The sequence below is a fragment of the Anas acuta genome, chromosome 13 (assembly GCF_963932015.1).
Source record: "Anas acuta chromosome 13, bAnaAcu1.1, whole genome shotgun sequence".
In the NCBI taxonomy this organism is placed as follows: domain Eukaryota; kingdom Metazoa; phylum Chordata; class Aves; order Anseriformes; family Anatidae; genus Anas; species Anas acuta.
The window spans coordinates 3,765,751-3,786,730 of NC_088991.1; the positions used below are offsets into that span (position 1 = coordinate 3,765,751).

The 20,980-nt window shown below is 42.4% G+C and overlaps 1 protein-coding gene across 5 annotated transcripts in view; it reads left to right on the top strand.

Moving 5' to 3' along the window:
* Positions 1–17,811, top strand: part of PAK3 (p21 (RAC1) activated kinase 3) — a 172,826-nt gene extending 155,015 nt beyond the window's left edge. For all 5 annotated transcript variants that reach the window (XM_068696523.1, XM_068696521.1, XM_068696522.1 and 2 more), the window contains 7 exons: positions 355–403; positions 2,448–2,560; positions 3,622–3,739; positions 4,580–4,679; positions 5,076–5,272; positions 9,835–9,972; positions 11,113–17,811. In XM_068696523.1, coding sequence (XP_068552624.1) covers positions 355–403; positions 2,448–2,560; positions 3,622–3,739; positions 4,580–4,679; positions 5,076–5,272; positions 9,835–9,972; positions 11,113–11,202 — 805 coding nt within the window. In that variant the 3' untranslated portion in view covers positions 11,203–17,811. The remainder of the gene's footprint in view (positions 1–354; positions 404–2,447; positions 2,561–3,621; positions 3,740–4,579; positions 4,680–5,075; positions 5,273–9,834; positions 9,973–11,112) is intronic.
* The last annotated feature ends 3,169 nt before the right edge of the window (positions 17,812–20,980 follow it).

Below are 20,980 nucleotides of genomic sequence, written 5' to 3' on the forward strand. Positions count from 1 at the left end.
TGTTTTGGGTTCTTCTGTTCGGAGTCATTCTCAAAACCAAGAACGCGAAACAGGAGAATATTTTCCAGAGATTTTGGGGAGGGGGGAAGTATGTAGAAACAACTCCCTCCATAAGTTTTGAACTAAAATAATGTAGGGCGTACATTTGGGATTCACACCAGCCCTTTCTCTTCACGTTGGCCATGAGCTGGTTATCTTGGATGCAGAGGGCCGGCAGGTGGCTGTGCCGTGCTGCCAGGAGTGAGCGCGGGCGGTTTACAAACACTGCCGGCAGCAGAGATGGCCTAGCTGGGCTTGTTTTCACCCAAAGGCACTAAAACGCTTTTCATTTGTTGGCCTGTGTTTTGTTTCTAGGGCATCAGGAACTGTTTACACAGCAATAGATATTGCCACAGGACAAGAGGTAAGTGCCGGCAGCCCCAGCTGACTCTGCAGGTATCCAGTGCTTTCCCCTCTGGCAGGAATTGTGGATGGGGTTTTCAGCTTGCCAGCAGCCGGGTGGTGCAGAGGCTGTTCCTCCTGAGCACGGACTGGTGTCAGCCTACAAAACACATCGCCTGCCATCTTCAGCTCCTTGGTTCTTTAAGGCCACCGTGGGTCTGTGCCTCCGTAACTAAACACTTCCTGGGCCATCCATTTTCCAGCAGCTGTTGCACTGAGGTGGTGATTAATGCCTGAAAAGGTGCCCGTGAACTCATGGGCAGGGGGGTCCTGGTCCCCCTGAAATCAGTAAGAGCCTCGGTGCTCTCTGTGCTTGGACTGATGCTGCACCCTTAGCTTTTAGGGCCAGTTGTACGAGATGTGTTTTCTTATACTTCATCTTCTGAACACATCTTTGCTCTCCACAGTATTGTTGGTCCATCCTGGTACCGTGTTACGGCTGTCATCCCTGAATGGGCATTTCAATAGAGAGAAATCTATAAAGAAATGCCAGCAAGACTGATTTAAAAAAAAAAAAAAGAAGTGTTTTTTATTGCTAGTGTAAATGTATTGCGTTAGAAAATCTTATCCCTGCTCCCAAGTGTGGATGCAGTTGTGCTATTACAGAGAATATTGGTCTGAGTGTAATTTAACTCCAAGTGTTTCCAGCATAAAAACTGTCTGGGGGCCTGGCCCCAGTTGTAAAACCTAAAGATCTGTAACCACAGGCCTTGGGGAACCCTCGGGGTGTTCACAGCTTCCCCTATTGCTGTGAGGAATAAATAGCTTTATTACACTGCTTGCTTTTGGACAGCCCTTGTCCTTACTAAGAACTACCAGAAGCAAGGGAAGGAGGGGCAGTGCCATCCTTCAAAGAAGGACACGCTCGGTCTGAATTGCCAAAGACATGAATGCAAGCAGCTGACGGTCACTGCCACCACCCAGTCCCAATTTATCTTAATCACCAATTCAGACAGCAATACTGTTTAGCATTTTTTCCATCATGTGTCTCATCTTCAAAGGATAATACAAGAACTAATTAAGGAGAGATCGTGTTCAGGATGCAGTTTGGTGTTTTAGTTGTTCTGAAGCTGGCTGGCACTCACCAAAATGGGAAGATTCGTATCCAGGGCAAAGATTTCCTAAAAGCTACGCTCATGTTTAGCTGGTGTTGGTGACAGCCCACGATGCTACAAGGCAATGTCAGGCTCACCCTGGCAAGAACTGGTTGCAGGGAAGTGGGAGCCAAGGGGTTGAGAAACAAATCTGGAAGAAAAGCACTGTTTATTCTCACAGTCCCGGTAGGGACTGATTTATGTGGCATCTTACCAATCGTTTCCTTTTTCAGGTTGAGGCAGAGGCAGGGTAGGTATGATGGTTTAGAGCAAATTTTGGTGTCTTAGGCCCTTTGCTCTTTAGGGGTATGGTTTAAGATTTCTGATGTATCATTTTTGCTTGTCAGTGTGAGATTCCAGTGATTCCACCCACCTCCAGTGATGCTCTGTACAGGAGGACACTTTATAACTAAAAATCTAAAAGCCCTGAGCCCTGCTCATAACCCTGAGTGTGTCCATAAAATACCACAGAATGGATTCTTTTCTTTAAAGCCAGATTATTGCAAATCTAAACTCTGTTAAAAGATAAGAATTACCAGCTGTTTTTTATATATTTTCACAGTAACAGAATCACTTGCTGCTTGCAAAACATGCATAAATAATAATGGTGGTAATAAAATAAGGCTATCTTAAAAGAATGTAGGTCCAGAGAGTGCTATTAGAGATTTTTGGTTGTTCGTTTAAAGACTGTTTTTACAGATTTTATAAGGCAAGATATATATGACCACGTGTAACTAGCACGCAAGCAAGTAGAGAAATAGGGTGTTGTAACGTAAGTTACTGAGCTCTAATGTCTAATAACAAGACAGTTTGGCACAGCTCTAATAGATCGCTCCAAAAACACTCTGTGTTCACTCTGATCTTGTGCAACAGACTATTCACGTTAATGCATTGTTTTCACTGTCGTTTTAGGTGGCCATAAAGCAAATGAATCTCCAACAGCAGCCCAAAAAGGAACTAATTATTAATGAAATCCTGGTCATGAGGGAAAATAAGAATCCCAATATTGTTAACTATTTAGACAGGTAAGTACTTCTGATGTTGTCACCAGAATGTTCATTTCCATATTGAAACTCAAAGATGAAGAAAAGCCTTTGGTTACTCACAGAAAACAACTCTTTATCCATGTATAATTATGTGTATTTATATATTTATGTGTATATATGCATAAAAATATATGGGAGGAGACTGGTCTTTATGTGCATTAATCTTTTCTGGCGTATCAGAGCATCACAGAACGGTTGCAGTAGGCAGGGACCTCTGGGCCCATCTGGTCCACCCCCTGCTCCAGCAGGGCCATCCTGAGCAGGGTGCTCAGAAGCTTTTGAAGTTCTCCAAGGGGGAGACTCCACAGCCCCTCTGGGCAACCTCTGCCAGTCATCCATAGAGTAAAGAGGTGCTTCCTGATGTTTAGACAGAGTATGGAGTTCAGAGCGTCTTTTCAAAGACCTCGATCAACCACATCTTACTAAAACTGCCTGTATCTCCACCTCCACCCTGTTTTTAAGTTGGTCATGTTTTCTGCATATTATCATAAATGCAGACATATCGGTCTATAAATTATTTCTCTTTGGCTGTTCCAACCAGTTTCCATTGCAGTGGATTCCAGGAAGAGTAGGTTCTTGTTTCCAGACACACATAATTTGTCAGGTTTTAAACTGTTTTCCCTGTTTCTGAATGTATTTGTATAAGGTCTTCTAAGCTGTTGACCAATTTCTGTCTGTAGCACACACTCTCCCACTGCCACAGACAACTATGAAAGTTGTCATCTTGTTCCTGGAGTTAATCAAGGTGTTTATGTATACGTTAAGATGATGAACCAGATGATCTGATATGTTACAGTTCAACATTCATCTTTGCCTTTACTGAATCACATTTTTCACTTGCTTGCCATCTAAGACGTCTGATTTTTCACTTAGGTGCATTTCTCATTCGGGCTGCACAGTTTCCACGTACTCTATAGCGTAGAAGGAATGTCCATTCATTTCATTTAAAAATGAACAGGAATCAAAGCCAACTGCTGTAATTTTCATAAGACAATTCAGCAACACACATTTATCTCAAAGCCATTGTTTTCTTGTTTCAGCTACCTAGTAGGCGACGAGCTCTGGGTGGTTATGGAATACTTGGCTGGAGGCTCTTTAACTGATGTTGTTACAGAGACGTGTATGGATGAAGGACAGATAGCAGCTGTGTGTAGGGAGGTAAGGGATCCTGTCTGCACTTCTGATTACTTGGACAGAGTGGTACTTTGAAGCAGGTGCAAAGAACATGAGTGGTTTCGTGTCCAGATCTTTGCTTCTGTGTTGCTTTTTTAATATGGCAGAAGAAAGAGCATCTTAAATGAACTGCCAGCCAGAATCACTACGCTTAGTAGACTCTGTTACTGCACTGTTAGTGTATTCTCTCTTGTTTTGTGTTTTACTGTTCTCAACTTTGCCTCTTTAAACATTTGCCTGGAGCATGTCCATACTGCATTCCTTGCCTGTAAAAGCAAACATGTTGGTGGCAGAATTTTAAAATAATAGCAAAGAAAAATAGAGGCTCATTTATCACGGTCCTGAGCTTAAAAGGGTAGCATTCCACCCAAAGTGGTGTTTGCTTCTGAAAAATGACTAGCATGTTATTTCCAAATCTGCTTTAGAACCTAACAATAAAATCTTTGTCATGCAACCTTCCACCTAAAAGGGATCCACTTCATACTGAAGAAAGTGACTTTTCTTTTGGCAAATAATAGTTTGTCATATGGATGGACATGGCACATTCATTTTAACAGCAGTCATTCAGTCTGTGCTTTCAGGGGATAGTCTGTAACAATAATTGACATTTCTTTTTCAAAAGCTCATGTGCCTTCGTTTAGAAAGTTATTATTCTAGTAGTGTTGAAGCAGCAAGCTATACCTCCTGAAAACAGAGTGTTCTGCCATTACTCTCAACTCATCTAGAAATTAAATCTTTTAGAACTATTTCTGTTATTGTGTGATGAAATCGAGTCATTAATTTTTACCCTTATGTTCTTTTTTTTTTTTTTTTTTAATCTATCAGTGCCTGCAAGCACTGGATTTCCTTCATTCAAACCAAGTGATTCACAGAGACATCAAAAGCGACAATATTCTTCTCGGAATGGATGGATCTGTCAAATTGAGTAGGTGTTCTTCGTCAGGCACAGCTCTCCCAGGATTGGGGTGTGGGGCTGCTTCTGACTGCCTGCCAGTTATCCAGAGGGGGTGCCTATGATGGTGTCCTGACCGCTGCTTAACGCTAAGGGCTTTTCCATTACTTATTCTAACACACAGAGAAGTACAGGAAGAAGAAAGATGCAAGAAAAAACACTGCCTTTTATTTGTGCATGCCCCTTCCAGAGACCAGAGTTACAGTCTAAAGCCCCAAGTGCACAATAGTCACTGCAGAGCAAACAGACACTGCTGCTTTCCTAGCTAGATTCAACATCACGTTCTTAGCTATAAACCAGGGATTTTAACTTGGTTTCATAATTTTAAATGGCTTTAACAATACTTTTTTTTTTTTTTTTTCTCCTCAGCTGATTTTGGCTTCTGTGCTCAGATCACCCCTGAACAGAGTAAAAGGAGCACAATGGTTGGGACTCCTTACTGGATGGCACCAGAAGTGGTGACACGAAAAGCATACGGTCCCAAAGTGGACATCTGGTCACTCGGGATCATGGCAATAGAAATGGTGGAAGGAGAACCGCCTTACCTTAATGAAAATCCTCTCAGGGTAAGATGCCAATAGAATCAGACACTACTGTCTTTTTAAGCTGCCCTATGTTTAGACATAAAATCCCAGTCACGTCAGCTTGGACTAGTTCCAGCAAAGGCTGCTTCTAAAAATGTCAGTGGAGTGTATCAGCACAGACTCTGGCTTTGGAGACGTAAATGGGAGAACCTCAAAAGACAAGTAGGATGGAGCCAGTTCAGAAGTTTGTCATTTTTGTCTTCAGTGATCCTTAAAATTTCTCAGGCGTTGTTGGAAATGTGTTTTAGCTGTACCTCTGACGCCAGGGATTTCTCAGTGGCAAGTTTCTCGAGCTGATGAATTTTTCTGAAACAAGCTTCAACTACACCTGCAGGCAGAAGTATTTTCAAACTCAGATCAGTGTAGATCAGTCACCTGATCCTTTCCGGAGGTGTCAGAGTAATACAGTAATTATTGATTTCTAAATTGTTAATTTCTAAAATGCACAGAAACTAATGCATTGTTATTTTGAAGTTTTCGTTTATCCAAACTCTTAAAATGAAACAGCCAATTCTTATTCAAGTGTGCAATAAAGAAGGAAGGTACACCAAGGAAAAAACTTATGGCTGATAGCTGAAACAGTTAAATGCTACAAAGTTAATTCCTGGTGGGAGGCAGGAATCTATGAAGAACTTAATTTTGTACCTGTGTACATACATATGTAATTTTTGGTAAGGCTAGAACTAAACCACAGCATGACCTTTAGGTTTTCTCATAGTGGTGAGGCTGCAATTCCTCTGGCAGCCCAGGCTGTGTGCTGCAGACTGAACAAACAGCACAACCTGGCCATGCTGTTTAAGAAAGGAACATGACAAATACACAATCTTTTGTCTTCTACTTTTTATGAAAAAAAGTTTTCTGTGTCATTATAGAAGACCTGTTTTGGTTTTGCAGGTGCCCTGGGGTTTTGGGCTCCAGTGCACTCGTGTATGTGCTGTGCCACCATGTGAAAGGGTGTAAGAAATGGGTTTGGGTTCAGACTGATGTCAAACAAGCGGAGTGCACCTTAGCTGGTAGACAGCAGGCCTGTCACTGCAGACCAGTTTTACCTAGAAAGGCTTTTGCACATCACCAGTTCTTCTTCAGTTTCCTGCAAAGAGAAGGTTCCACATTCCACATGCATCCCGGGGGGACCCTTGCAAAAAAAACAAACATATATTGTATATGGCAGCAAAAACATAAAGATAATGAGTGTTGTTACTGGTTTGGATGCTGAAAACTCCTTGCTTCCTTAAACTTAGCTGTTAATTAGGGCTCCTCAGGACACGTCAGGTCAGCTGTTAAAAAGGTAACTGGATTTCCCACCACATTCACATTCAGTTATTCTTGGTACTGCCCAGACTAAATTGGAGATGGTGTTCTTCTCCATACACACCTCATCTCCTGCAGGAGTTGAGATCAGTGTGGATGCTTACAGGTCCAAGGTATATTCAGGTGTCCGAGTAAAACTGGCAGATTAAAATCAGGCATCTGAAGTTGGTACCATCTGCATCAGCTTTCCTGGCTTCTTTGCAGAGGTTGTTGCCCCTGAGCAAGGAGCAGTGAACAACTATTGATGGAGTGAGTGCAGTTCCCCAGTTACCAGCTAGTTCTGTTAAGGTTAATCCATCCCAAACAGGACAGGATCTGACCTGCTGTTGTATGTAGAGTCTAAGACTCCAGAGGTTGCATCCAAGCAGGAAGGTTATAGGCAAGACCTGTTTTTAGAGCTAAGTTTTTAGCGGATGATACACAGTAGTTGTTGCAGTTACTAATCTCACTGTGACCACATTCAGGGAATTCTGAAAAGCCTGGAAGCAAAAGGCTGCTCTCTTATTTTTATGAATGATTGTTTTAATAACGTAAGGCATGCAGGTGCTTCAGTTACTGGCACTAATTTAAATTCATCAATAAATTATAAGGGCACTAAAGGATCATTAATCATAGCTTTAATAGCAGTTTTTGTGTAGTCACATTTGTTGTTTTCCAGACATAGAGCAAACATTGCTCGGGTCCCTTCCAGCCTTCGCAGAACTCACAGGCAGGAACCATTTTCCAGCCATGACAGTCCTGGATATTCCTGTGATGGTATTTCTTTTCTCTCACTGTGATTTCCTGCCATCAGGAGTACTCCTAGGCCCTGAGGGACAATGCAGTGAATATCCTTCAAAATGCACATTGGACCTCCCCAGCTTTAATTAAAAAAGGAGAAAAAAAAAAAAGGCATTTCCGTTTGCTTTCTCATTTATTAACTGCAGTACTTAACTTTCCCTAACAGCTGCAGTGTGTGTTCCAAATGCTGTGGATCTTCTACAGTTTCAGGCTTCCAAGTTGTCTGTATATTGTTCCTGCAGCGTATTTCTGATAACTTTGAGGTACTATTTTCAGAGACTGCAGCTAAAATTGCATGCTGACTCTTTTTTCTTATTTTTTGGTAAGCTAACAAATCTATGAGCTTACTGCTCCTTTGCAGCTACTGCAAACATTGATTTCCCTTGACTGTACTTGTTTTTCTTTACTGGCTGCATCACAGGAAACCAAAAGGTACATAATCAGAAGGTACTGCAGATCCCCATAGACCTTTTCTGTTCTTGTAGAAATAATTAAAATGTGCAATACTCGAAATATTTAAAAGGTAAAATAATAGCTAAAGATGACTTTCTCATGACTCATACATTGTGAAGAAATGAGCAAACAGAAGAGCTTCGTTCATCCTGACACTCCTGTTTCACAGTCAGCTGAATGTAGCTGGAACAAAAATTTCAGGTTTGACGTCAGTGCTGTATTCCTTCACTGCTGGAGAATTAAATCCCTTGGGTAGCACAGCTAAATGCAGTGAGGACAGGCACTCCAGCTCCCCACTGTGCCATGTGGCTGAGGTCAGCTGCAGACAAGCAGGATAGGACTGATTTTGTGATACTTCTGTTGTGGGGAAAGTAAAGAAACATACTTATATTGTTTTTACTCTGGGATGGTTCATTTGCCTTTCTAGGCCTGGAATTTTTTCCTCAGTACATAAGAGGAGAACAAAGGCAATTTGGTCACAGTCTGTTTGAATGCCAGCAGTGTGGAGCTGTTGTTAGCATGGCAGAGCTGTTCGTGAGAAGCCTAGGCCTATTCTTATTATTGCTGTACATTTTTGGACATACTCTGCATGTCCAAGTCTGAGCAGTTCAGAATATCTTATGCTTCTAAGTAACATCTTCCAATAGCAGAATTAACTCAACTCTTATCTTCTGAGCATGTTAAAAGTGAACTGTATTCCATTATGTTTACCATATGTTTTGCAAAATTAATTATAATTCCTTGGCCTGAAGATTGGAAAAGGAGTACCAGGAAGACTTGCTGAGCTGCATGAATACTGTTAGCTGTGAAGTGTCCTTTAATCTGCCTGAGAAAGTTGAGCCTAGCTTACGCTAGATGCTACTGAGGAGAAGGCCTGGGATTTTCAAGTGTTTGGAGGGGCCAGTGCAGTGACTGCGCATTCAGATGGGCATTTATACACGTGGAAGAGAACTCACAGAGGACTCAAACCTTAACACAAACACTCCCAGTTCTCAGGTTAAACACTGTTTTCTGAGTTGTTTCTACCTCTTCTGTGTGTGGTGATGAAATGTGAAACAAGTGTAAGAAATTTAATGTTCTCTTTACTAAAAAAAAGCTTTTCTAAAATCCCATCTCCATTCTTCTCAATGGGATGCTTGCCTGAAACATGAAGATTATAGTTTAAATGAATATAGTCTATTCTGCTTCTCGTCTTTTTTTGCTGAAGGGCTTGGTGAACATACTTATTTCTTAACTGAAGCCAATTTCTCCGTGTCACCAAGCATGAGCTTTCAATAACCCATCTGCCAAAACCTCCCATTTCTTCCCTGGCAATTTCTGGGATGGGTCATTATTAGTCCATTTACTTGAGTATCACAATTTGCATAAGGTTACCATAGGGCTGGAATTGCTCTTGGCATTGTTACACTGGCGATACGATGGTGTTGAGAGTGTTTTGAGATGTAATTGCAGGTGGCTCCTGTGTGCCCAGTTATGCATTTTCTTCTTAATATAACTGTTCATGCAACTTACGCTGTGTTGAAAATGATGTTCCAAATATTTTTGTTCCTTTTTTCATCCAGTTACCATATATATCAAGAACAGAACTAAAAATTTGGCTACTTTGGTTTTATGGAAGCTGTGCTTTATGGACCAGTGAGCACAGCAGAAATATGTTTTATGTAATAATCCTTTGAAATAATACAGTTAGACCCAGTTCACTCTTAAAATAGCTCGTACAGCTAGTGTCAATACTTACAGAAGCAAAATATGCTTCTGCTGGTGTAGTTCATATTAACTAGGTCAGCCAATGAAATCAGCTGTCAAGGCAAAATCATACTGATGTTGGAATAGCTGTGTCTGCATCAGGGTTGCTGTTTTTGTTGGGATAGCAAAATTGTCTCTAATCCTCTGCCAGGGAGGAAACTGCTGGTGGAGACGGGACCTTAAAAATGGGGTCCGTGTGAGCAGCTAAGGAGCTGAAAGAAACAGGTGGAGTCCTGTGTTTCCCTTTCTTCCAGGCGCTGTATCTGATAGCTACAAACGGGACACCGGAGCTGCAGAACCCTGAGCGACTCTCTGCCGTGTTTCGCGACTTTCTGAACTGCTGCCTGGAGATGGATGTGGACAGGAGAGGGTCTGCCAAGGAGCTTCTGCAGGTAAGGTGGGAAATGGCTGCAAGTGAAATGGCTGCAATATATAACGATGTGCTCATCAGCTAAATGTGAAGGCGTCAGACTAATCCCCCCGTATTAGTCTCCAGACTTGATGCTTCTTAAACAAAAGTAGTATTTTCATCTATATTCAGTTCTGCACAGTAACAAAACGACTGAACTGGAGTGGCCCCTGCTTCAGAGGCAGAAATGGCATTGCTAACTTGTGCACACAGGAACCCAAGGAAATCAGCCACAGCTGAGTTGTCAGAGATTTGGCTGTGGGAAGGGAAGGGCTTTGGGGTGCTCCCTGTGAGCATCAGAGAGGTCAGCAGAGGGACTGCCTCAGTTTACCTGTCCTGCCCCCATTGAAGGTTTCTGCCACTGAAGTAGGGACGGCTGAATGAGACTTGTCACAGCACCATTTGCTGCCTGGCATAGCTGAGTAATGAGAGCTGCTACTGGTTTACTGCCAGGTTTCGTGGTGGGTGTGAACTGTGGTAGATACAGAGCTTTGTAGCATGTGCTCCTCGGCTGTCCCTGCTGTGAAAGTGCCAGTCAGCACAAGGAGGGGTAGGGGATGGAGCAAACAGCTCCCACTGCAACCCAAAGCTAGGTCCCTCAGTGCTCTATCCCTAGTCTCCCTGCTCCAGTCCTAAAGCCTTAAAAATAAATAAATAAATAAATAAATAAAGCCTAAAAGCCTGGACCTCAGTGGCCTTCAAAGCACCACAGAGGCCTAAATACCATTTGGGATAACCATTTCTAGAGGTATTGGAGTTCCCTTGGGAATAGCTCAAGCCTCTAGTCCTTTTTTTTTTGACAACTAAAACAGCCTGTGTCTTTAGAAGACAGGAACCTAAGTAAGTATTTGAAGTTTCCTAAAAGAATCAAGGCTCTGGAGCAGCAAGAAACATTCCCAGAGGGCCAGCAGGGCAAAAATCCCAGCAAGCTGAAGACACTTTGATAAATGGATTAATAAGATGATGTGCCGTGTTTGTCCATGATAGCAAGGGTACTGGACATGAAGGCACAGATGGTACCGTCAGTCCTATTTCTGTGTATTCCTGGTACCAGAGGAATAATGCTTGAGTCTGTAACTGAGTTTGGAAAGTAATGGTTGGTTTCTTTCTTTCCTTTGGGCAGCATCCATTTTTAAAATTAGCCAAGCCTCTTTCCAGCCTGACTCCTCTGATCATTGCAGCAAAGGAAGCAATTAAGAACAGCAGCCGCTAGTGCTTCAGGCTGGCTTTCTCCCATGCCAGCTCCCTCCAGAGCAGGACTGAGAAAAAAAAAACTCTATAAAACCTCAACGCTTCTGCTGCAGGATGGATGGATGGATGGACAGACCAACAGTCGCAGTCATGGTGGTAGGAGGGGAGAACAACTGTTCTCCAGTCCCTCAATGAGTAAAAACTTATCACGTGTCTTCTTCCTGCTTTCTGGCTCCTTAATTTATTTTTTAAATGAAACAGGGCTTAAGACAGAGAGGTAATGACAGAAAATGCTTTGCTGCTTCAGCCATTTCTAAGGTAAAGCAAATGCAGTTGGAAGATTCCCTTCCTTCTTTCCCTGTGAATAAGCTGTACATTCACTTTTAAATTGTCAATTGTTTCTTAAAGATGCAAAGTCCCTTTTATGTTATTTTTTTTATATGGTTTGGAATTGGAGAAGGGTCTTCTTCATTCATAACTCCAGACTGCACTGCCTTTTGAATACAGTCCACTCGCTGGTATTTGCCCAATCATTATACTTCTAGATGAGGAAGAAAGTGAAATTGCGTTTCCAACCAAAAATGAATCAGGAGTGGAGCAGACAAAATATCCTGTTGAGATACAGGCTTTCAACTGTGAATATATCGTGTTTCTGTTCTTGGCAGTTTGATTTGTATAAGTAGTTGTAATATGGGTGAGAGTCTTACTAAAACGAGAAAGCAGAAAGATCGGTGTGCTCAGAAAGGGCTTGTGTGATGCAAAGCTGTAAGAGAGATGTGACGTGAGAGCAGGCCCAGCCTTGCTCAGCGCCGAGCCCCAGCAGATCCCTTGGCAGAGCACGGAGCAGCGTCTGCAGCCCCGGGCTGGAAGGAGGCACGAGCAGCAGCAGCCTGGTGCTGGGTGCCCCCCTTCTCCCGGGACCGGACTGATCGCCCCCGGTGGGATTAGCCCTCTTGGGTTTGTGCGGGAGCAAAGGAGGGAAAAACCAAGCTGGGCGGTGCTGCCACTTGTGAGGATGCCTGCTCCTGTCTTCTTGTAGCTCCTGGGAAAGGTCGGTAGCACCCGTGCCCCTCTTGGCAGAGGGGAAGGCAGCCAGACCGCTCTGCGGGCTCCGTGCAGGTGAGTGTCCTTTGGGCGCACGAGTGCTGTCACGGGAACTGCGACGCTGGTGCAAAGGAGTGACGGCTTCCAGGGTTCGGTTCTGCCTGAGCCAGCGCCCCAGACAACTTGGGAAGAAAGTGCATTTAAACCTGAAGCCTTGCCCTGAGCAAGAGCAAAGGTACGAAATGCAGAGTAGATTGCAGAAACATTTCGAGCCATAAAACCCGCCTGCTCTCTGCTCTCCTGCATACAGCAGGCACTGCTGAATGCAGTTCTGAGTTGCTGAGGGAGGGCGAATCCTGGATGTGACTGAGGATTGCGCTCGCCTGGTCAGCTGATCTATAAGGGAGCAGAGTAGTTCTAGTATGCCGTTTGTGTTTTATTTATTCTTTTCTGAAAGAAAGATGGAGTGCGGCTTCACTCAGAAAAAGCATTTTGTATGGGTTATTTGTTGCTGTACTTTATTGGTACAACTAATCAAAGACCTCCAAAACAGCATTTAAATCAACACTTACCTAATGAGCAAAAAAATGTGTAAAACAGCTTTCTGCTGTAGTCTGTCATGTTTAGGCCTGGTCCTGCAAGGGGCTAAGCAGGCTTTAAGGTACTAAAAACCTTCCCGTTTTGCCGGTATGAATGAAGGATGTTTGGGCTACTCTTGAATTAGGCTATTAGCTTGTTTGGTTTTGGTTTCTTATTTAGTCACAGTCTTTGTGTTGCAAATGTTGTTAATGCTGCCACCTAACCCACCCTCACTCCTCTGTCCATCCCAGTGTCCTTGCTGAGGCGATGGGAGAGGCGATGCTCGTTAGGTTACCACAGCTAGGTACAAATTAGCTTCTGGCGTCCTGGGGAGTACAACAGGTTTGATTTTCAGATACACAAATACGAAAAGATGCTGCTGGTTTTGTGAGGCTGCATTTTTCTCTGTCAGCTCAAGCTATCTACCTGGGAGATAAGCTTCCTTGAGAAAAAAAGAGCGACTGGGACTTGAGAAGGGCTGCCCTCTATTTGTAAAGCGTTAATCTGAATGAAACATGTTTGTATTCCATGTCAGAAGTGAAGAAACAAGTGACAGTCTTTCTTACCGGTAACGCTTTTAGTTTATCCTACCCACGAAGGAACAGACAGCCGTCCTTTGAAAGGAAAGCACTTTTTTATGGTACACGTTTGCTGGACATACGAGATACTTACATTGACAGACTATGCTACGTGATTGCTTTTTTTTTTCCTATTTATTTTCTTTAACAGTAAGTTTCTCGGCATCTCTAATTTCCAGAAAAAACTTCACAAGGATAACAAATTAAAATAGGAAATTGGATATTAGTATTATTTTTCTGACCATTGTATGCTCCAGAATACAGAATATTGTTGGCACTGGCTTTTTAATACAACTGCTTTAATAAGAGGCCTTAGTTTTTATTTTATTATATACTATATTTATTTTTCTTTGCATCAGAAAATCCAGAGATTTTTCTGCTAAAAAAATTCTGTGAGGCAGAAAGGATTCAACAGAAATCATCTCTGCCAGTGGTTCTTTTCCACATGAACTGTAATTGCCCAGCTGGGAATGTTTTACGTACAGGGAAGCTCACCTCCAGCATCTGGAGGCACCAGGCTTTGTGCTTGAGACAGTCTCAGGCACTAAATTCTGAGTCACTAGATACTGAAGGGTGGCAGCTGTTTTTATCATTTCCCAACTCTGATAGGAAATGTGGCATATTAATAGTAAAAAAAAAATAAAAATAATAAATCTGTCCTGAGATGTGTAAGTCTTGTACATTATTTACAGGCGCAAGTAGTAAGTTAGGATTGACAATAGTGTTGACCTTCCAGAAAGAAGAGGATAATATTATAAAATCTCTGGAATTCTCTCGGGTTTTTTTTGGACTGCTATCTTCAGATTAAGCAATTAGTTTACATATATTTTTGAAAGTATTAGAAATAGGATGTTTCTGTTTTTAAATGCATAGGTAAATGTTAAATACGTTTCAAACATTTTCATTCCAAGATTTTAAAAGACTGGTTATTTGTGTTTATTTTGAATTTCATTAAATGGTTAAAGAAAGTGAAAACAAAACAAAAAAAAATCCAGAGTTTGACTATGATTCCCATCCCTGCAGTGTGTGAAAATGACCTGTTAGCTTGCTGTGGTTTTAATGAGTTCTGGGACAGAAGCATGACAGCAGTAAAGTCAGGAAAGCTTGAGAAGCACAGAAAAGATTATTTATTTAACAAAAAAAGAAAAAGGGAAAAAAAAAGAAAACCAAAACCAATAATCATACAGAATTCCATACAGCTCCTGCACACGCTCCTGGGGGAGTGCACAGGGGGGTGGAACTCAGTGCTCTCGGGGTCTGTTCACAAACTCAGGCCAAGGTTGTGTTCCTACTTCTTGTGTCCAGCACTTCTCTAAGTACGCGTCTCCTTGCCATCTTTGGATACTGCTTGGCCACCTCACGCTACATACAAATGAAGTATTCTTTTTAGCTGTTTATGTTGGATTTCTTTGAGGCCAGTGGCTGTACCTCAGCAGGTCTTTCAGTCAGCTTCCCCCCCGTGTCCTGCCACCAAAAATGAAGCACATTCCAGTCACCACAAGAAGGAAAGTAAGTACTTATCTCTGTCCTCTAAGTGTAGGAAATGTCACCGTATCCTCTGATCTGTGGTTCCAGTATATGCTCAATGGCTTGGCCACAGAGTATCCCTCACGCTGAGCTGTACGTGTGTGCATTTCGTCGCTTAATGGATCTGCTCTAACTGGATTAAGAGACGGAGAGAGCTCTGCTAGCACCTACCATTACAGACAGGAGCCAGTTGTTCTTTGCTTGACACCCAGGGCACACACACTGATGCCAGCTTAGCCTTGCTAAGCATTATCAAGATTGCAGTCCTGCCTTCATGGTGGACTGTTGTTCCTGTATGTGCAGAACTTAAAGATGGGGTAAGCTGATGAAGGTTCATAAATATAAACGTTCAGCTTTTGTTTTTCAACTGAGTGGGTAAATACCTCTACTTTTAGCCCCCAGTTTTCAGGAAACAGGCAGAGAACTACCATCCAAGGTCTCCTCGGGTGCAGTCTGCAATTCAGGGGTCTTTAAAACTTTTCTTTGCTTGCGTCTGTCCTTGAGCTGACAGGGTGATTTCTTTTTCTGGCTGAAACTTGCAGCATCTTGCTTATACGTGTGATTTAGAGCTGACTGCCATAATCCTGGGTATGTGTCATGTATATAAACGTTCACTTTCCTGAGCCTACAAATGGATGCATGCATCTTTGGTGACAAGTCATCTCAAAAGAAAAAAAATGATACAGGAAAGACAATGAGGGATGCTTACGTGCTCTTTGTGGGTTCCTTTTGGTCTGCCATGAAGGCGGGAGCCTGCAAACTTTGTTCTCACTGCTTAACTACTCTTCCAAGCAAGTATTCATGTTCTGCTAGCATCTGACACTGAGTGAGGAAACTAGGGAGCAGTCTACCTTGTTAGAGCTGATAATATGGAAAGGTGCTCATTGTTTTAATAACCTCTGAGTACAATGCATGAGTGTGCGTGGTGTCTCGTGCTCTCATTGAGTGGCACTGCATTCACAGCTGCCTGGGGACTGTTCTTGGTTTCTGCGAGGCTCCCTAATCTTTGCCTCGCACAGCTAATGTGCCAGAGGGACTCAAAGCCCCAAGGCCACAGCTGGATGCAGTGGTCTGAGCTGGGAGCTGTTGTGAATGCAGGTCAGAAGAGCCAAGTGCACATGCATTCAAACCACAGTGCTCTGAGGGAGGTAGCATATGACCTAAGAGCATGAGTATTTGTGTGTCACCACTGCTCTGGCCTTGGCTCCTTTCAGGGGCTTGAAACAGCCAAGTTTTCCTAAGGCGAGAAACTGAAAAGGTCTTTCACAGGTCTTGCTCTTCCTAGTCTCTATGCTTGACTGTATGTTGTTCCTCTTTCTGTGCCCTCTGTTCTTCCTGCGCTCAGTGACTGCTTACCACGACTGTGTTACTGGCTCAGAGAGAGTGCTGGAAATCCTCGTTTTTCTGCCCTTTGAGCTGCCTGTTTACAGCAGCATTTTAACTCTGTAAGCCTGGTAGGGATGCAGTGTTACCCTACACCTTGTGCATAACCTCCAAGAGCCTGTGGCAAGCCCTCCCAAGTACGTGCTTGCATTGAGGGCTCCCAGATGCCACAGGCTGGCATACCACTATTGCAAACATGAGAAAAATAGCAGCAAGTGGTTGTTTTTAAAGACAGGTCCTTTTGCTGCTGAACATTCTGTATTTCATTTGTCCAGCCCAGCCATAGACTTAGAGATCAGGTACAGGCTGACTACTCCCACTGAAGTTGGTGACAATTCGGTTGTTGGCTTCCACGACAGCAGAACCTGTTGCTTAATAACTAGGTGCTGATAAAGCTCTCGTTACAGGGGGGCAGTGGTGTCCCACAGCCAAGGGAGCAGGTGGGTAGAAGGGAGCTGCTCATCGTTCTTTTTCGCCATCATGCAAAGCTTTTCATGTCAGAAGTGGGTCAATGTAGCAAATCTGAAGCATGCAATTCTCTTACATCCATGTCAGCTGCGACTTTTGACCTTTGAGGAGAAGCTGCACAGAGGCAATTGCTTTTTGTCACACTATTTATATTAGTGTTAAATAATGCTGCTAAACCAGTCTGTAGAACAGCAACAAGAAAAAAAAAAAAGCCTCTCAGCTCTTCAGGTGCAACACTCATAAGCTGCTGCTATCTGCTGTAGCAGGTGAACAAGTGGAAGGGGAGCTGCTCTAGGTGGGAACCAGTAGCAAACACTGTGTAGCCTCCAGTGAAGAGAACAACCCCTTCTTGGGTACAGCCCGAATTCACTCTGGGAGTTACTCTGGTGCACTGGTGCTGCATCTGCACTGCAGATGCCGTGCATACACAGACGTACATTTTAGGAAGATTTGCAAAAGAATTCTGCAACTCTTGACTGGATCAGGATGTAACCTACTCTAAACTCCAGTTTAGTCTGAAGCAACCAGTTTACATCTACACTGGTGTCTGCTAGATTTTTTTTTCTTCAGGGTATCCAGACAAAAGTAAACAGAGGAAGGAGCCTACATTTTCATTGTTTAACAGAAATGTATCTCATTTTGCTGTACATTCCTTTTTTAGGACATGTTATCTGTTTAAAAAAAAAAAAAGAAAAAAGAAAGAAAAGAAAAAACAGAAAAAAAAGAAAAAGATAAAAGATAAAAAAACAAATGTGTAGTGAAAAATCTTCTGTAACTTTGGATTAAGAGGTAATTATGATCTTTTTAAAAAGAGAACTAAGTTATTTACTTTGTAAATGTGCTGATGGCATGGATCCATCTTACTGACCTCAGCATCTTTTTTTTTTTTTTTTTAAAGATTTTGGGTTTTGTTTCCAATATTAAGTTATTTTAAATTGTGGTTGAAGCAATAGAAAATTGAAATATGGATTGTGCATGACTGTGTCTTGAGTGTAAAAATATTGCAGTTTGAAACTTGGACCTAAAGTATTGCAAATAAAAGTTATAAATACAAGTGAACTGTGACTGCAGCTTTTCCTAACAAAACAGGCTCAGGGCTGGCTGAAGATACAACAGCCTCAATCATCTGCAGTCAGAAAGACTTCATCTGTTTGGCTGTTTGTGCTTTTAGCTTTCACCTGTGCCACCAGAGTATGATGTTATGGAACAGGACTTACCTTCTACAAGCCTGTATTTACTCTGCCGCTGGAGCTTCCTTTGTCCACGACAGCAGACAGACAGTCTTTTTACTGCTCTCATTTGCAAAAAGCCATGGAGTGCTGTGACTTTTCAATGTGCTCTGTCTCTGTTGCCCCATGTTTACAAAAATAACACCCCTTCGTCATGAATATGGAGAGTTACACATTAGCCACCTCACCTGCCTGTACCAGCATCTCATAAATCTTAAAAACTGCTTACTGAACACCATTCACTTCAGTTCTTGTATGGCTGCTCAGAGAAAGCAGCAACAAACTCACCTGGCCAGATTTAAAGCAATGCCACATTTAAAGGTGTATGAGCAATCTCAGCTCTCCTCCTGTGTGTACTGGGAGTCCCTTGTACTGCTGCATGGCTGCCCTGCATCCCGTAACTGCTCTGTCTTAGAAGGCTTCCCTGGTATTTGCTAATGGTGGAGGAAGGTGGGGAAGCAGAGGCACCAGCCGTGTGCTGTAGGGGCATGTTAGCTGGCCTTCTCTGTCAGACGTCAGCCTGGCCTCTGTGCTATGTCCCATCTCTCCACTTTGTGCTCAACTCACACCTGGATGTTGATGCCAAGGCTGCACCTACCTCTAGGCCCACCTCAAAGGCCTTCTCCAGCCCCGCTGTGGCTCTCACTTTCACAGGGCATTGTGCTGGCTGCCTGCCTCACTCAGCCACAGTCCTGCAGCTCCAGCACCTCCTGCTCCCACGCTGTGCATCCAGTGGCTCCCCTGCTGCTGCTGTGGGTCACCTGGGTAAATAGGGGACAAACACTGCAGTGACAGCACCCACTGAATGCCAGCGGCTCACCAGCCAGGCACACGGGAAACCTCCCAACAGTGCATGCAGCACGGCTAGCAAAGGGCTGCACGTTGGTCTCATAACACCACATGGCTGTGAGCATGCATGCCAGTGCCTGCACGGGTGCACGCAGACATGAGCCCCTTATAAAACTTTCTAACACGAAGAGAGCTAGCATTTTGTGTGTGTGTGTACATAAAAATAAAAATAAAATAGGTAGCCCTCTCCCACAGACCCTTATGGGGGGAGTCTCTAGCAATTTACATGTACTTTACATATATGTACACATGCAGCTGTAGATATACATAAAAAGGAACGCCTTAGCTAGCTATGCAACATCACTCAGCAGCTCTCGCTCTATAAGACATTTATGCATAGAGAGCATGACAAATAACAGTTGTCTCCTGTTAGTTACATATACTATGTAGTATACATGTATTTTATAAATATATATAAAAATGTGCACACATACATATTTAATATTATGTAATACACCTATAGGTGGCAAGAGTTTTTAGATTGTTATATAAGGGTCTCTATAGTGTGTATGGGTATATACAATAGAAGTAGCTAGCGAGCGATTGATAGAAACACAGAAGGGCACACTCTGGATGTACTTACAGCACTACACATAAATGTACATACCATGTAGCATATAGTTAAAAAAGGCTCTCACAGAATGAGAGCAGTACCCATATGTAACTCTTTCTCTGGCCCCATATAGACAATATACACACATTAAATATATACACTTATTATAGTTACACCAAGGCAGAGCACACCTTATGTAACTACATAACGCTCTCTAGCTCTTCACATATTTATATAGAATCATAGAGTGCTTTAGCTATCTACATATACATAAAATAAACACACACACACACACATATATATAGAGAGAGAGAGACCCTTCCTTAATAGAAGAGTCTCCCTAGGTGGCTTATATATACCTATATTACGATGTGTACCTACATACATACTAAAATATACGTTACATGAGCTATATAAATGCCGTGTGTATATATTATACAGTGTACTTTATATATAAAATACTTACACATACAGAAACCATTATATAAATGTTATACTGTCCCCATCGATATATATTACATATTTTGTATATACACTGGCATATGACTACATAACTGTATATATTAGAGATAGAAAATGCATATAGTTTGCTAAAAATGAATTTTTTAAAAAAAGCATTTGTGCATATGTATATATACACAAATTATAAAATGTTCATCGCTATATGTACACAAGATACTATATAATATTTATAGCTAATTAGAATATGTTACAGAATTATATACATACGTGTATCATATATAGTATCTCATGTATATACACACACGTCAGGACAGATTAAGGGGGGGGGGGGTCAGTGTGTGTGTATGGCCAGACACAAAAAAAAAAAGGGGGTGGGGACACAGTGTCCATCCGTATCATCCCCCCCCACACACACACCCCATTTATTGTCATATACATAAATGTTATGAGACAGACAGAGACCGTTCTATAATCATGTAACTCTGTAGCATTCACTAGCCTGGTAGATAATATATAGAATCATAGAATATCCTGAGTTGGAAGGGACCCTTAAGGATCATCAAGTCCAACTCTTGACATCGCACAGGTCTACCCAAAAGTTCAGACCATGTGACTAAGTGCACAGTCCAATCTCTTCTTAAATTCAGACAGGCTCGGTGCAGTGACCACTTCCCTGGGGAGCCTGTTCCAGTGTGCAACCACCCTCTCTGTGAAGAACCCCCTCCTGATGTCAAGCCTAAATTTCCCCTGCCTCAGCTAGTACACACTATATGTGTACACACTGTATGTGTGTACACATGTAGTTCATATGTGTACACACACACACACACACACAAACGCCCTAGACCTTTATATAACAAGTTTAACTCTTTTTGTCTCTCTCTCTCAGTATTTGTAGAAGATAGATTATATATTTTATACATGTGCACACACTTCTACTCTTATGTAACCCCAGCCATATGTATGTACATGTATATGCACATACACCCCATAAAATGTTCCCTCTCTCTAACCATCTGTATATAATATAGTACCTATCATCCTATACCACACTGTCTATACATATATATATTTAAAGAGTATAACATATACTATAAACTAAATATCATATATTTATTTATATATGAG